The sequence below is a fragment of the Amborella trichopoda genome, chromosome 13 (assembly GCF_054954075.1).
Source record: "Amborella trichopoda isolate Santa Cruz 75 chromosome 13, AtrichopodaSantaCruz75HAP2 v2.0, whole genome shotgun sequence".
NCBI classification, from domain to species: Eukaryota; Viridiplantae; Streptophyta; class Magnoliopsida; order Amborellales; family Amborellaceae; genus Amborella; species Amborella trichopoda.
In genome coordinates this window covers 29,167,253-29,182,706 of record NC_142348.1, presented here as the reverse complement: position 1 = coordinate 29,182,706, position 15,454 = coordinate 29,167,253, and the positions used below count along the sequence as shown (strand labels likewise).

Genomic DNA, 15,454 nt, shown 5'->3' with positions numbered 1-15,454 from the left:
AAAAAATAAAAACCTTGTTTGCATCATTCTCTTAAGGTTGGAAGAAGCTCGAACTCGAGCTTGTTGAATCCATCATATCATTCAATAATTGGAGATGGAGTTCCACCATTTGCCTTTGTAACTTGTCTTGTTCAATGAAACAATTGATCTTCCTTCACATGACTTATATGAGCCAAAACGTGATCTACGTGGCCCAAATATGATGGGTGACTCCACCATCAAGGATCTTAATATGATAGTACATAGGATTGTATGCCACCATTAATACTATATCATCGATGAATCCAGATGTCAACTCTTCAACTTGATTAGCTTCGTTCTTAGATTCTCTTTGCCTTTCGCCTCCCACATTAGGATCATTTGACGAATTCACCCATGTTCTCTTGAAAGTATTCCTCCTTATATGACCAGGCTTCCAACAAAACCAACATATATTCTCTTCATTATGGGGGATTGTGGCCTTTAAAGGCCTAAAGAGCATACAAATAAATTTATTTATAGTAGATTGTGCACTTCAATGAGAGTGTATTGTGGTTGACTAACAAGGTACCTATCCACTTCTAAGTTTTGTTTCTGTGTTTTGGATCTTTATGAAAAGTTCAAAAATTTTGTTTTTAGCTAAAAATATGTCATGTGATTTTTGGGAATTTTCAGAATTTTAAAAAATTTCTAAAAATATGTTAATTTGATTTTTGGAAATTTTCAGAATTTTTAAAATAAATTTTAAATGTATAAAAATCCTAAAAGGGTAATTCCATAATTTTTAAATTTGCAGGGGCATTTTTGGAATTTTGGATTTTCTTTGTGACACCCACATGGGGGGCCTAAGGGCCCAACCCCACACATGTGGGGCCCACGTAGCGCCATCACATGGAGCCCATTATGGCCCACACATCCCATTAAGTGGCACGCCCACTTTTACGTGCCACTTGTTTTTTAAATAAAGAAAAGAAAAAAGGTTTTTTAATTATAAAATATTCTCAGAGGGAATATTTTGGTTAGGTTTTTTATTTTAAAAGATTATCTTAGTAGGTTTCTAAATATCCTCTCTAAATCATGATGGTCGATATCAGAGATGGGCGGCTCAGATTAATTTCTCTCTCTCACCTCACAGATCACCAAAATAATTCTAGATCGAGTTGAACTCCTAATTTAACCGGGATACCCTAAGCCCTAGTGGTCTATCAATAGGGGGTTCTCCCCCTCATTCTAAATAATTGATCTATCTCCTCTCTCTTCTCTCTATTTCTCTCCATGCCTCTCTCTCTCTCTCTCTAAAATAGGCATGCCACCCTCCCTAAGTGTCTAGGGAGGCACGCCTAGCACAAGAGGAAGAGAAAAAAGGGGCATCCCAGCCCTAGGCTTGGGTGTGCCTTTGTCACATGCCCTAGTTTATTTTTTAGGGTCATCTCGGTGAAACCCTAGTTGTGTCTATTACTCTCTTGCCTCAAAAATTCAGCTAGGGTGTCTAGAGGAGCTTCCCAATTTAGATTTGAGTGCGTTGTCAGATGATCAACTGTGAGGTGTGCCAAGCTCTTGAGGGATAACCCTAAACAAAATCCAGTACATCTTCCCTTGTTTATTGAGTTTTCATTTGCTACAATTTTTATTTTATTTTTGCTTCTTAAAGTCCCAAGATTGTATTCAGTTGAATAAGTTCATTTCGACAGTAAGTTTATAAAGAACCTAGATTGTAGTAGGCCGAATTTATTATATTTGTGACACCAGAAAGTAAAATTTCCAGCAATTAATAAAAGAAAAGAAAAAAATCTTTTTTATTTATAGCTCGGAATTCTACATAGCCACCTTTCAGCCATTAGGTTCCATTGATTTTGATCAAAATTTTGAATAGTTTCTTGAATGATTCCTTGATGAATCACCTCATCAATTTGAGGGAAAATTATAAAAACCCCCTCACGACACACTTTTTAGACAACCTCCCCCCAACCACACTTTTTTTCACAACTTTTACCCCAAAACAAGTTTTTATAGAAAAAACCCCTCCAGTCAACAAGGTAAAATAAAGACTAAAATACTTTCCCTTGACTTTTACCCAAAACTATATTTTACAACAAAACTACCTATTTTATCCACGCCTCTCTCTCCTCTTTTACTCTCTCCCTTTCTCTTTACGAAGGACCCCTCTCTTGCTCTCTCTCTACGAAGGACACAGCCCGAGCTCCCTCCCTCCCTCTCTCTGGCTCTCTCTCCCCGAAGCACCCTAGGGCTCGAGCTCTCTCCCTCTCCCTTGCTCTCTCTCCATATCAGTCCAAGCCCTCACTTTCTCTCTCTCAATCAGCCCCATCAAAGCTCGAGCTCAATTTCTCATCCCCAGATCAAGACATCAAAGCCCGAGCTAGATTTCTCAGCCTCAGACCAAGACATCAAAGCTCGAGCTCGATCTTTTACTCCCGACCCCAAATCAGCCCCATCAAAACCCGATCATTCATCCGTTTCTAATAGGTATGAAAGACTGTTTTATTTATTTCTTATAGATACATAAATAAAATCCATGGACTGGTCTCTCAGATAAGATTTTCAGTATACGATATATTGAGAACCCTAAGTTTAAGTAATTTTCGGAACACTTACCAGCCTCAAAATGAATTGAGTGATCCTTGAGGGGCGTTGAGTGAGCTTGGGGAGCTTTTCAGAGTACTGAAAAGGAAGAGTAAGATCAGAGAGAGAGAGCTTGGCCAATATACAGAGAGATCGTCCGAGCCTACTCTTCGTGGTTGAGCACAGGAAAGTTTTTGGTTGTTGTGCAGGAAATGTTTTGGTTGCTGGGCAGGATATTTTTTGGTTGTGAATACCAGTTTAAAGCATAAATGCATGTATCTATCGATGAGATAATGCAATGTACATATTGTGTTTATCTATATAGTTAGATTGAACTATAGCAGAAATGGTATTGTTTACTCAATTTCAAAAAAAAATGGTACTGTTTACTCAATATCGATATTGCTCTCCTATATTGGAGATGCAAATACCCTGTTTAGGGCATACTTTTTCTCCAATTTCAAATGCATTCGAATCATTTATCAGTCCAAAATTTTGCTTGCTAGGTTTTCTAAAATTAGTGATATATGCTCACGTCTATGAAGTCATTTGGTTTTCTTTGATTTTGCAAAAGAAAGGCATTGTGGTAGTGTGAAAGACATTGGGGATTATGTTCTCGCTCTTGGATATGAACTAGATTTTTATTCGTAGAAATCTTGAATTGCATGTTCATCTTAAAAGTTGGGTCATTGTTTGAGGCTCTTTATTTCAAGACTATTTTCTATCATTTACTAAAAACTCGAAAGTCATTAACTGGGTAAAATCGTTAAGATTGCAGTATTCAGATAATCATTGCTATAAATGTTTATGTAGGTTATATACCCTCCAAAAATATGCCTAGCTCTAGTTAAAATTTCGTAGTAGCTCTTTTAACAAAAATTTAGCTTCAGCCTACCAAAATTGGGCAAGTTCAAGGCCAGTATTAAGACATTGTATATGCAATGTGTGGAGTGTAAGGTATTATAAGTCTTGTGCAAGACAAAAGAAAATGGGTGATAGCATATTGATTTATTGCATTTTCAGTGGAGAACTCTGATCAAGTGTCAATGGGACTTTAGATTATACTAGTGGTGATGCATGTACCTTTTTGACTAACAATAGAACTAGGTTAGATGACATGCAAAAAAATGTAGCAGAGCGTTTCTCACTTGATATGTACTTGATATCATTGAGGTATTTTGTCCCAGGAAATAGAAGATTCATTGTGAACTTATTCATTGATGACGATATTGAAAGGATGTTGAACACACATGAAGGTGAGAATGATCTGATCGTCTATGTATTTAATGGAAGTGAACGTAAGGGTGGAAGTACTTCACATAATTCTAGGGCAATCAAAGAGGGCAGGCCCCCCCATTCTCTAATGTTTTCATCTCTGGTTCTGAACAAAGTAATGCATCATGGTTGCTTAGTTCATGGGAGGATGCACTTACCGGAATAAGGCAGGAGTTTGAATCACTAGATGACTTCCGAGAAGCCCTTAGCAAGTTTGCTATAACACATCATTTCACATACCATCATGTTAAAAATGAGAGGTATCACATAAGGGCGAAATGCAAGGGTGATGATAGATGTAAATGGGAGATATATACTTCGAAGTTTAGTAGGGCGAATGTTTTAAGAATCAAAAGATGGAAAAGAGAACACTCATGTAATATTGGGACAAGTAATAATGTACAGAGAAGAGCGTCACATAAATTTGTTGATTTCTTAATCAATGATAAATTAAGTGACACTGCGCATTATAAGGCTAAAGAAATCATGAATGATTTGTCTCAAGATTATGGGTTAGAACTACCCTATTGTAAGGCTTGACAACAAAAAGAAATGGCCATCAAAGACATACATGGTTCATAAGAGGAGGCATACAACCAATTACCGCCATATGTAAACTGTGTGATAGAGACAAATCCTGGGAGTTATGCAACAAAACAAGTATGGCCAAGTGGTAGATTTTGTCGATTGTTCTTAAGCTTTTATGGCTCAGTACATAGCTTCAAAAGTAGATGTCGTCCACTTCTATTTCTCGATGGGACCACTGTAGACACGATACCATAAGACTCTACTTGCTGCCAACTCACTCGATGGGGAAGAACAAATGTTTCTCATTGCATTTGTTGTTTTGGATGCTGAAAGTACTGATAATTGATTATTGTTTATGGAATCTCTGAAGATTGCTATTGGGACAGATCGTGGAATCACTTTTGTGGCAGATAAACATGAGACTGTTAAAGTTTTTTAGAACGCCCATCATGCCTTCTATGAGTGTCATTTAGCAAAGAATTTCAAGAAGTAAAACATAGACCTAATGATGTTAAGAAGGGCAGTAAGTGCCTTTGTCGGAGCATGTAGAGCATACAGGCAGAAAGTGTATTTTGACAAGATGAGTGAAATTAGATCAATTTCTAAGGTCGCGTTCAAATGGTTCATGGAAGCATCACCAGACTGTTGGCCACATCACTCTTCAGGGGTAAGCGATATGGCCACGTAACAACCATTGTAGCTAAATCATTTAACAAGTGGATTCTAGAAGCACGAGATATGTCAATTCTCCAGTACGTTGACTCGATAAGGAGACAAATCATGAAACTAATGGCCACCTGCAAGATTGAAGCTGAAACCTAGACTGCAACACTTACCCCGCACACTCAAGACGAACTGAGAAAGATCATAAAGCAATCCCTTTCCATGAGGGTAACTGTAGCAAATGTAGCAGCAGTGTTTGAAGCAAGGGATGATCACATGAATTATAAGGTAAATATTATTACACGAGAATGTGAATGCCGGGGTTGGGAAATAACAAGTTTGCCTTGCAAGTATGCTTGTAAAGCCCTTCAATGGATAAATAGGGATCCCATTGAAATTGTGAAAACTATTTCACGGTTGCAAAATACCGTGAAACATATTCTGAAGCTAGCATAGTTTGCGTGGACAACTTCCTCCAAATGGAGTCGTTTGTATGGACAACATATACTTAAGTTTGTTTCCTTTCTATTGGAGCACCATAATTAGGTTTGAATGGGTCAATTTCACTCTTTTTTTATTGGAGCACCCACTTGTGGTTATTTTTTGCCAATTCATATGTACATATTCTTTTAAATGATTTGTTGTGCACATGTAAAACTCTGCTAATATAAATAGATCTAGTGATGCAAGACTCGGAACAACCAAGAGGAACAGAGTACCCATCCACTTTGTTTTAGTTCATGATTTACATTAATTAGGTAATTCTCATATTTTTAATAACTAATATCATTTCTTAATGAATTTCATTTCAAGAGAGAGAATATTCACATTGACGAATCAACTAAAGCCCTATTAAAATGGGAGCTCAATCGATGACAAGTAGCTCTGGTTCAAAAGACCAAATTGAGTTCATTATTAGACATTGGGGTCTCCCAATCGATTGCAGTCTACTGAGGACCTTTATAGGGAAATGGTGGAAGGAGACAAATACCGTACGTCTAACCAATGGTGAGATGGCTCCAATCCTATACGATGTGTGGCAGATATTAAGGATATCCGTTACAGGCGAACCTCTAACAGGCATCAGGCCTGAAAACTACGGAGCTTTCATCAAGGAATATCAGGGAGATTGCCCTAAAGAGAATAAGTTGATGCGTCTTAAACATACATGATCGAGGACAAGATTTGGGCAACTATCTAACAAGCCCACCAAAGTACAACTGTTATATCACACTCAACGTATTTCCTTTATTTAGTTGGCACAACTATATTTGCCGACTCATCTAAAGGATCGATGCTTGCAATTTACCTACAACTGTTCCGAGATTTCGATAAGGTAGCGAAGTATGCATAGGGTATTGTGACACGTGCCTTCTTGTATTGTTCCTTATCTAAGGTCGTGGGCGGGGAAACGATGCATTTCAGGGGGTCAGCAACCCTACAGCAGGTAATTCTCACTATATTTATAGTTTATATTTGGAGCTTTACAATGTCTTTGGCCTATTACTATTTTTGGTGCGGTGCTGGGTCTATGAACATTTTTCAGCTCTAGGCACCAAGCCTAAATTGATCAACCTAGGAATCCTTAGAACTTGCATGTGGAAGAAACAATCACGCCACAAAGACCCATTAAAAACGCTTGATGACATCTCATTTGATTTGGTTAGTGGTTTGCTTGTGTGCTTATATAATTGTAGATAATCTATCAAAGACAAATACAAATAAGTATTGATTGTGTCATTTTTTTCGTAGGTGATCTAACAACCATATGAGGAGTTCAGCGATGAGGAGTATAGCCCATTAGATCTGCTTAGTAAAGAAACCGTGTTGTGTTGAACCTACCTAATAAGTTTCAACATTGCAGAGTTCTCTATGCCCGATCATGTGCTGCGGCAATTTGGGAAGGTGCAATGGAGTCTTGTTGAGCCTCCCAAGTGGGATTGGAGGGAGAAGGTCAATATACATCCTACAAGCTGGATTGACAAGTTGAGTAGGCAGATCAGCAACTGGGGGCAACGAGAACGTAACGTTGTCAAGGCAGACATGGATAAATATGGTGGAATACCTATAGAAGAGTATGGGGCCAAGCACAGCATGTTTACACACAGATATAGAAATACCTCCATGTGCCCCCCCTCACAGTCTTAATCACATGTACAATTCTCCATAGGCCATAATGAAGACAAGACATTGGTATCCTATTTAATTTATGTATTTTGTTTTTTTATTGTCTTAATATGTATTCAAACTAATGGTCTATTTTATTTTTTTTATTGTCTACTTGCAGAGATATACCTATATAGGGATGCTACAAGTTGCACTTAATGGTGAGGTATTAACAGGGGAATCCAAGCGTTATGTACAGGCAGCCCGTGATTTGCTATTGAAGAACACTATTGTAGAGACAAGTGGCGAGGAGACAGCACGGACTAGGGGTGAAGAAGTGGAGAGTGAAAGTGAGGACGACGTTGAGGATGGAGGTTTCGAAGAGGACATTGAAAGCCATGAAGATGGTAACGAATGAGATGGTAGAGAGGAGGAAAGCGAGAACGAGGAAGACAATGAGAGGAGAACAAAGAGAAGAGATGACTAGTTTCAAATGCACATCCGTAGCTGGCGAAAAAAGGCTGAGGCCGAGAAACTAACCAACATGTACTTTTAAGTTTAATATGCACTTTTCAAACAGATGTTAAGTAATTTCACTTTTGAAGGGGTATTCTACATAGTTTGATATGTACTTCTGAAGTTAACAGGAAAAGTCAATGATTCAAAGATTAACATGAACATACTGACTTCTTATCAATTTTTTTTTTTTTGGGAATATCTGAATGTATCATGTTTATGTGAAAAGCCACAATGCAACATCATAGGACGATATCAATGTATTTATCAAGCATGATATAATGTAATGCCCAACAGAAAATACAAGTATGATATAATGTGATGCCAAGACCATGAGGCCGCAAAATAATCTCATGCTAAAGTTCTATCAGCCACAACATTAGCTCAATACCGCTTCATACAAATCAATTTCCCATACGATGCCCCAGAATATTCTCAACCCTTCTTTTAGGGTTGAAAAGCTTTAATTTGTCTTGGGGACAAAACCTTACTGTGGCAGGGAATGCTAGTAACATCATTTCATGGGCATCAGGGGGCTCCTCCCCTCGACATCTTGCTCTCATTTTTTATGAGATCATTGACATTTGCAGGGATATGGACGTTTCTTGGACGCATACCTTGAGGACGTCAAACGACTTAGCTGATCTTTTAGCAAAGGATGGGGCCAGGGCTCACACTGAAGAATTTTCTGGGCCACCTTCAACCCAGACCACAGAGGGATTAGGGAGCAGCAGTTCTCGGCCAGCTATTTTTTGACCTATATCACAGAGTCTTTATACATAGGGGCCATCTTATAAGCCCTTTTTTTGTAATTTCATTGTATATCTTGTAGTACCAAGGGCTGCCCTTTTAACCAATTTTGTATAGGGTTGACTAACAACCTTTTTTACAAAAAGTCCCACTGGGTAGGGACTCTCAGTTTAAACACTATGTATAAATACTCTTTTATTGGAGTACAGTTAATTTTTATCAAAAAAAAAAAAAATCCATACGATGCTCAAAAAATTCAATGGGCAAAATGTAGAGTCTGTCTAGCAAAATGCATAGGCGGTCCGGCAAAATTTACATGCAGTCCAGCAATATATACAGGTATTCTGGCATATAGGGGTTCTGGAATAATATGGGGTCCGGCAAATGATACAGGCGATCTGACACAAGGGGTTCTGGCATAAAATAAGCTCCGACAAGTTATACAGGCGGTTCGGCGATAGAGGTTCCAAAATAATATGGGATTCGGCAAACTATGTAGGCGGTCCAGCAATAGGGGTTCTTGAATAATATCGCGGTCCAGCAAATTATAAAGGCGGTCTGGCAATAGATATTCTAGATTAATATGGGCTTTGACAAACTATATAGGCTGTCCAGCACTATGGGTTCTGGAATTCATTTTTTTTTTAATGTTGACTGTGTTCTGGAATAATATCGGGGTCCAGCAAATTATAAAGGCGGTCCGACACTAAAGGTGCTGGAGTAATATTTGGCTAGGGGTTCTGGATTATTAATGGGTCCGATAAATTATACAGGCGTCCGACATATTTGGGTTTTGGAATATTATGGGCTCTGAAAAATAATATAGGCAGTCCGGAATGTGCTTATCCTAGTCTAGCGTGTACAAATCTTGGTCCGGCAGGTTGATGTGATTTGCATGCGGTCCGACACACTAATCAAAGGGTCAAACAACATGTTCAAGCAATCCAGCACACCCATCATTCAATCCGACAGTTGTGGCCTCAGGTTGTCATCAAGCGGCTCGGCACATTATGCACTTGATCTGGCAGTTTTCTTATGTTACTTTTGCAGTTCGGCAATCTCGTGATGGGCTCCGACAGTTTTCGATGCATTGTCGTCGTTCCTGCAGGTAAGGAGTGGTCCAGCAAAACTTTCTCTCAGTCCGGCACTTTAGTTTTCAGTCCAGCATTGTGCAGCCCCAGTCCAGCAGTATCATGCAATCGGTCCAACAGTTGTTGTAGTTTTTGTCCTTTTTTCGTATTGAGCATTAGTCTTTTTTTTTGGGTTAATTCAGTGGGGAAGACAAGCCCCTACCCGTTTCAAGTAGATTAGGAGTTAGTTTTTTGAAGTAGTTAGTGGGGTGGTGTTATTGATGGGAATGGAAACCACAATGTGGCGACTAGGGTGTCGGGTGTTACCACCACGACCTTAGTCCCTTCCCCGTATTGAGCGTTAGACCATGTCAATGTCTGGCCAAACATAATTTCTTATGTACGGGAAAGGGAATTTTCGTCTAAAAAATATGACTTTTTGACTTGGGGGGGGGGGGGGTTGCTATGAAAATTTGTTTTGGGGTAAAAGTTGCAAAAAAGAGGTTGTCTAGAAAGTCTGCCTTGGGGTTTTTTTGTAATTTTCCCTTAATTTGATCAATCCCTTGCCACAAGAGCTTCCATTTTCAATTCCACTAAATTACCTTAAGATGCCTTCTTTCAAAGTTCATCAACAAGGAAAGCACCACAAATTGAGCACAAATCGAGGGAATTTTATTTATTACAACTCGAATTAGAAACAAGGTTATCATCGAATTTCGACAATATACAAAATAAAGTAGCCGCCATATCCTCATCCTCCATTTTCACTCTAATACTTTCAAGTTGGCAAATACTATTATTGAAGTGTGCCAACACTTTTCTTTTCTTCTCAAAGAATACAATTTTCCATTCAACAAAATTTGGTTTGTGAATGATTTTATTTGATACTAACTTTCTAATTGCTCCCCTAAATCTTCTGCCTTTTTCCCCAACAATGTTAAACAATATTTTATTTGTCATCCATAAGCGAATAGTGGCTCGTGCCTTTTGATCATATCCATCCCAATCATCATTGATCATAGTTGCTAGTTTCTTATCAAATCCAAATAATGTTTTGCGTTGCCCCTATGTACCAATGAATCTTGTATTTTTAGTTTCCAAGTTTTATAATCCTTTTTCCCATCAAATTTTACAACTCAAACTTATGAGTTATTAATGTTCCCAAATTACTACACAACTTCTTTGATCTTTAATACCGCTTTTTTGCAAACTGAGATAACCCCAATTCTTACTTAATGGGGTGAGCTCCCCACAACAACAAACCTAACACCTCAAAAGTAACTCAGCAATTACCGGCAAGCTGATTTCAACAAAAAAAGATGTCCAAGAACAACAATATGTGCAATGAATTTGGGAAAAATATAAAAGGGACCAAAAGTAAATAAAATAGGAATCCAATAAACCACAACACAGACACAAAGCAAATGTACACACCAATTTATGTAGTTCACCCAAAATGGGCTACAACCACGGGGAATAGGCAAGGACGCATTCATTATCAAGGGAGGAAATGTACAAGTTTTGTGGGTTTTGTATAGAGTTCTTCATAATATCAAACAGTGTTCCGCAACTTGCTCGGGCCAAGGATTCTATCCTAGCCCAAGCCGAGTTACTCGGGTGAGTCCGAGTGGAATCACCCAAGCTGGAGACACTTCAAAAGACCCAAAAAAAAGTCATAAAACTAAAAAGGAGAAAGTGGTGAGAGTTTGACCATGTGCCCATAAGAGAAGAGGTCTCTGGGCCCGTGCGTCCCTCTCACCACGTTTCACTCAGCCTCTCCCTCTCTCTTTATCGGATATTTCCCTCTCTCTTTAGTAACTATCTCCACCTCCAGGGCTCTCCACATAAGCCCCCTTCCTCTATCTCTCACCCCCTCCCTATTGATCACCAACATGCCTCATGCACCCCCCCCAAAATCTTTCTCTTTGCTTCGTCTCAAATCCCCAAGGGCCGGCCCGGCGATGTGAGACTCGACGGTGTTCTAAACCCATTGTCGTCCACAGTTCCCTTGGCAACGTGAAGGGAAGAGCAGCTCGCAAAGTCTGATGCTCTAAGGGCCCGAACAATTACTTTGTTTGTGATTCGAGTTTCATCTTCAATAACCAACGTATTTATTCTCTCTCTAAACTTTTCAACAATTTTCTCTCTCTAAGATCTTGGAAGTGGTGGCGAGTAGATTGGAGATTTTCTTTGTGATAGAAGAAAGAAGATGCAAGGGAAAGTAACAAAGAGGACGATAGGAAGATGTAAGAGGAAGAGAGAGAGAGAGATTTTATGGGTAGCCTCTCTTCTCACCAAAACTTCATAACCCTTCTCCCTCTCTCTCTCTAACTCTTTCTTTTTCTAGATTTTGGCTAGGAAATATCATATCAGTCAGATTTCTAACTTTTTAGATATATTTTTTTTAATATTTTTTGAGGGAGTTTTGGGTAGGGGAGAGTGGAGCACTAAATTTGCCCCAACTTGCCTCGCCACTAGGGAGAACCCTAAATCTAGAAGGAGGATACTTGAAGGTTCCAAAGAAACCTAGAACAAAATTAAATCATTATCCTAAGAAGTTTCCTAGATACTTCGAAATTTTCAACAATAAATAATTGTTTAAAGAAGTATCTAGAAACCTCCTCTAGAAATATCTTCTTTGACCTATAAATACCCCCAAAGGGCTCCATTCCATCAACTTGGAATTGAGAATTGTCTTTAGCCTTCTTTGAGAGTGAGTGATTCCTCTCCAAGTGGTGATTGATTCCCACGTGAGGTTGAGTGATTCCCTCCCAGTTTCTTCCCTTCCTATAAAAAGGGTTGTATCCTATCTTTTTCATTGAAATAAAATAGTGAAGTTCCATTTTATTATGCCCTATTCCTCAATCCTATTGCTTTAGATTACATCACCTAGCGGTATATTGATATCAAAGAAGGATCAAATTGATTTACCTATCACAGTACCATTATCAATCAATCAACTCCTTTCTTCAACACCATCAACCAACTCCATCATCGCAAAGAAATACCAATAAAATATGGCCAAACACAAGAGCACAACGATTTTCCAGCAAAATTTTCAAGCTTTCTTTCCCCAAAACTTCTCACTCTATCCACTTTGCTCTCTCTACAGATGATTTATATGTGCCCCATCCACATAAGGTCAAACACCCTCACACATGGAGGGAAACTTTAAATGGGAGGTGATCTGGTATCACCGTCCCAAGACATAAGAATTTATAAAAAAAAAAAAATACCGAAATCTAAATAGCTGTTCAAACTTAAAAGCAAAGCTGATGCATAGTGAAGAAGAAGAAAACTCACATATGTGTGACATGGCATGTAGAGTTACCAAAGGAGGAGCAATCACAGCCAATTCCAGGGTTGTTCGGGAAACTCCAAGGACTATTTATGGTGCAGGGGTCCACACTGAAACTCCATTTTCCCAAATCCCAATGCTTAGCAATCGAATTCAGAGCCTCCACTGAACCAACAAATGAGTACCATTCAGAGAGAGAAAGACAGAGAGAGAGAGCCATTACTGTGCTTGTGTGTGTTTACGCCGGCGAGAGAGAGAGAGAGAGAGAGAGAGAGAGCTTATTTCACCTTCGGAAGGATGAGTGAGCTGAGATGCAACGAGTGGCAAGAGACAGAGAGAGAGGGAGCAGACGAGCAGCCGCCAAGAAGTGGTGGAATATGCCATGAGAAGAGCTCCTTAACTTCAAAAGGCAAAGTAAAGTTTGAGTTTCAGAGTCCTTATTTAAGGGGAGAAGACCACAACCCATTTGCAGCTGATGATTTGGTTGGTGAGAGTGAGAAAGGGGCCGGCCTTCGTTTTCAGAGAGGTTTGGAACGACGTCGTTGGCGGCGGGCTGAGAGAAAGAGTGGAGCAAACACGCGCAAAAAGCCGCGCGTCATCAGAAAAGTGAATTCAGAATCGACATTTCTTGCCTTTTACTAATGGATGAAGCTTTTATAAGGCTTAGGCTTTACGAAAACAAAATAAAGCCTCACCTGAAATCTTTGTCTAAAACGTACTTTTAGCAACTAAAATCGGATTTAAAATCAAACTTTTAATACTGACGAAATTTGAAATTCAAACAAAAGATACAAATCTTCATAATCTATGAATATTTAGTTTTAAGGTGAAATAGACCTTCTAGATAATTTGTTATAATATAGATTATTTTAGAGCTTAAAATCTTTTTTTTTTTCCACAAGCACAGAGTTCAAGCTTAAATGATTAATATAAAAAATTTTCAATAATTAAATCACAATTTTTTATGGGTTATGAGATGAGGTTTCACTTACAGCCCATCAAACTATTTTTTTTAAATAAAAGAAATAAAATAAATTCATACAAAATTACAAACTACCTACCTCACTGGCCCCATGACCAGTTCCCATACTGTGAAATCAATAATCTCGACCTTCATGATTGTGGGTCTAAAACATGAAACGAATATTTTAATGCTTAAAAAATGTACCTTGCAAAGATTTACATGGGCTTTGACTTTGAAATTTGAATAAGACCAAGGAAAGCAATATTTATTATTTTTTGTGGGACTTAGGACTTTGACTTTGAAATTTGAATAAGACCAAGGAAAGCAATATTTATTATTTTTTGTGGGACTTAGGAATCTTCTCTTTCCCATGAAAGTTAGGGGGGCACGCTTATATTAAAAATTTTAATATTCTTTAGAGTTTATGGGGCATGCTTAATCTAGTATTTAATTATTCGAGTTAAAGTAAAGATGGTGGCCTTATTTTCTTGGTATTTTAATGGGGGGCAATCTTGAAATTAGCGATGGTTTTCTACTTCCTCTCCAATGCCCCTCAATATCTCCTTTTATCATGAAGTGGGCGATTATTGTGAGTAAAAAGCCCTTGGCAGGGCTGACCTCTATGATAAATAAGGTCTTCAGAGGGCGGACCTCCCCTAAACACAACATTCTAAACGCAAGATAGGGTTCATATGTGTAAGGTTTTCGAGAACATCTCGCTTGCAGGATTGAAAATCTCAAGTACCAGGATCTCATCTAAGATCGTGTACATGATTGGCTAATATACGAAATAGATAAATACAACTATAAATTGAGTGTCAAAGATAAAACAAACAAAAAAAAGCACCACAACAACACACACGATTTACGTTTTAAACCCCGTAGGGCTACATCCACGTCCTTGGGATTTTCAAAATTATCACAATAAAGATTACAGTTTTTTGTTACAAGAGATAATGCTTCCCTTTAAACATCGGTAAAAAATCATGATCGATCTTCCCTTCTAAATCTGCTCTCCTGACCGAGCAACACCATCGATCAATACCTTCTTTCTTACCACAATAGCGCTACTGAAAATACAACTTTTAGATCAACCGAGAGATTTTCTCTCTCTAGAAGTGGAAGCTTTACCAACCTAAAACCCATGGAAATATCGTATCTCTCTCGGAGGCCATGTCTCTCTCTCTCTCTCTCTTGGAGACTTATCTCCATCTTGGAGATCCCTTCCTATAACTCCAAAAAGGTGACCCCAAAAGGATGGTATTATGCCTTCCTTGATTCTCTTTGTAAATATCCCCTTGAGCTCCTTTCTTGGTCCCTAAAAAATCCCCTTCTCTTTTTACCATAATACCTTTAATATTTTAATGAAAACATAAGTATAAGTACGGTGATTTTCCTATCACCTAATCCAACAATCTCCACCTTGATAGCAAAATCATCATAATTGCCTTGGCAACCTTCATTGAATAGAGTTCTTGATTTTTTCTCACTTGCCTCCATTACGGAATTTTCACAAATACTTTGCCTTCATATTTCTCCACCTTAAACCATGTATCCATCAAACTCCACCATTCATTGTTTTCGTAATGCAAGTCTTAGCCCCGTACACACCTTGTGCTCAAATACCAATAGCAGGGTTCTCGGGAATCCATATCTATTTTAAACAAGGTTCTGAAATACAAGGTGCAAACTATTTTTTGTATTCCCTGCTAATTGGGAGAACCT

The 15,454-nt window shown here is 38.5% G+C and overlaps 1 protein-coding gene and 1 long non-coding RNA gene across 3 annotated transcripts in view; one reads left to right on the top strand and one right to left on the bottom strand.

Moving 5' to 3' along the window:
- LOC18444952 (uncharacterized) overlaps positions 1–13,308 on the bottom strand; it is a 52,960-nt gene extending 39,652 nt beyond the window's left edge. For both annotated transcript variants that reach the window (XM_011629021.3, XM_088855357.1), the window contains exons 1-2: positions 13,053–13,308; positions 12,771–12,930 (exon numbers count right to left, since the gene is read on the bottom strand). In XM_011629021.3, the coding sequence (XP_011627323.1) occupies positions 12,771–12,930; positions 13,053–13,149 (257 nt within the window). In that variant the 5' untranslated portion in view covers positions 13,150–13,308. The remainder of the gene's footprint in view (positions 1–12,770; positions 12,931–13,052) is intronic.
- LOC148779150 (uncharacterized) lies at positions 6,888–7,809 on the top strand. The gene is made up of 2 exons (XR_016047228.1): positions 6,888–7,218; positions 7,313–7,809. It is a non-coding gene; the product is annotated as an uncharacterized LOC148779150 (long non-coding RNA).
- Positions 13,309–15,454: the final 2,146 nt, after the last annotated feature.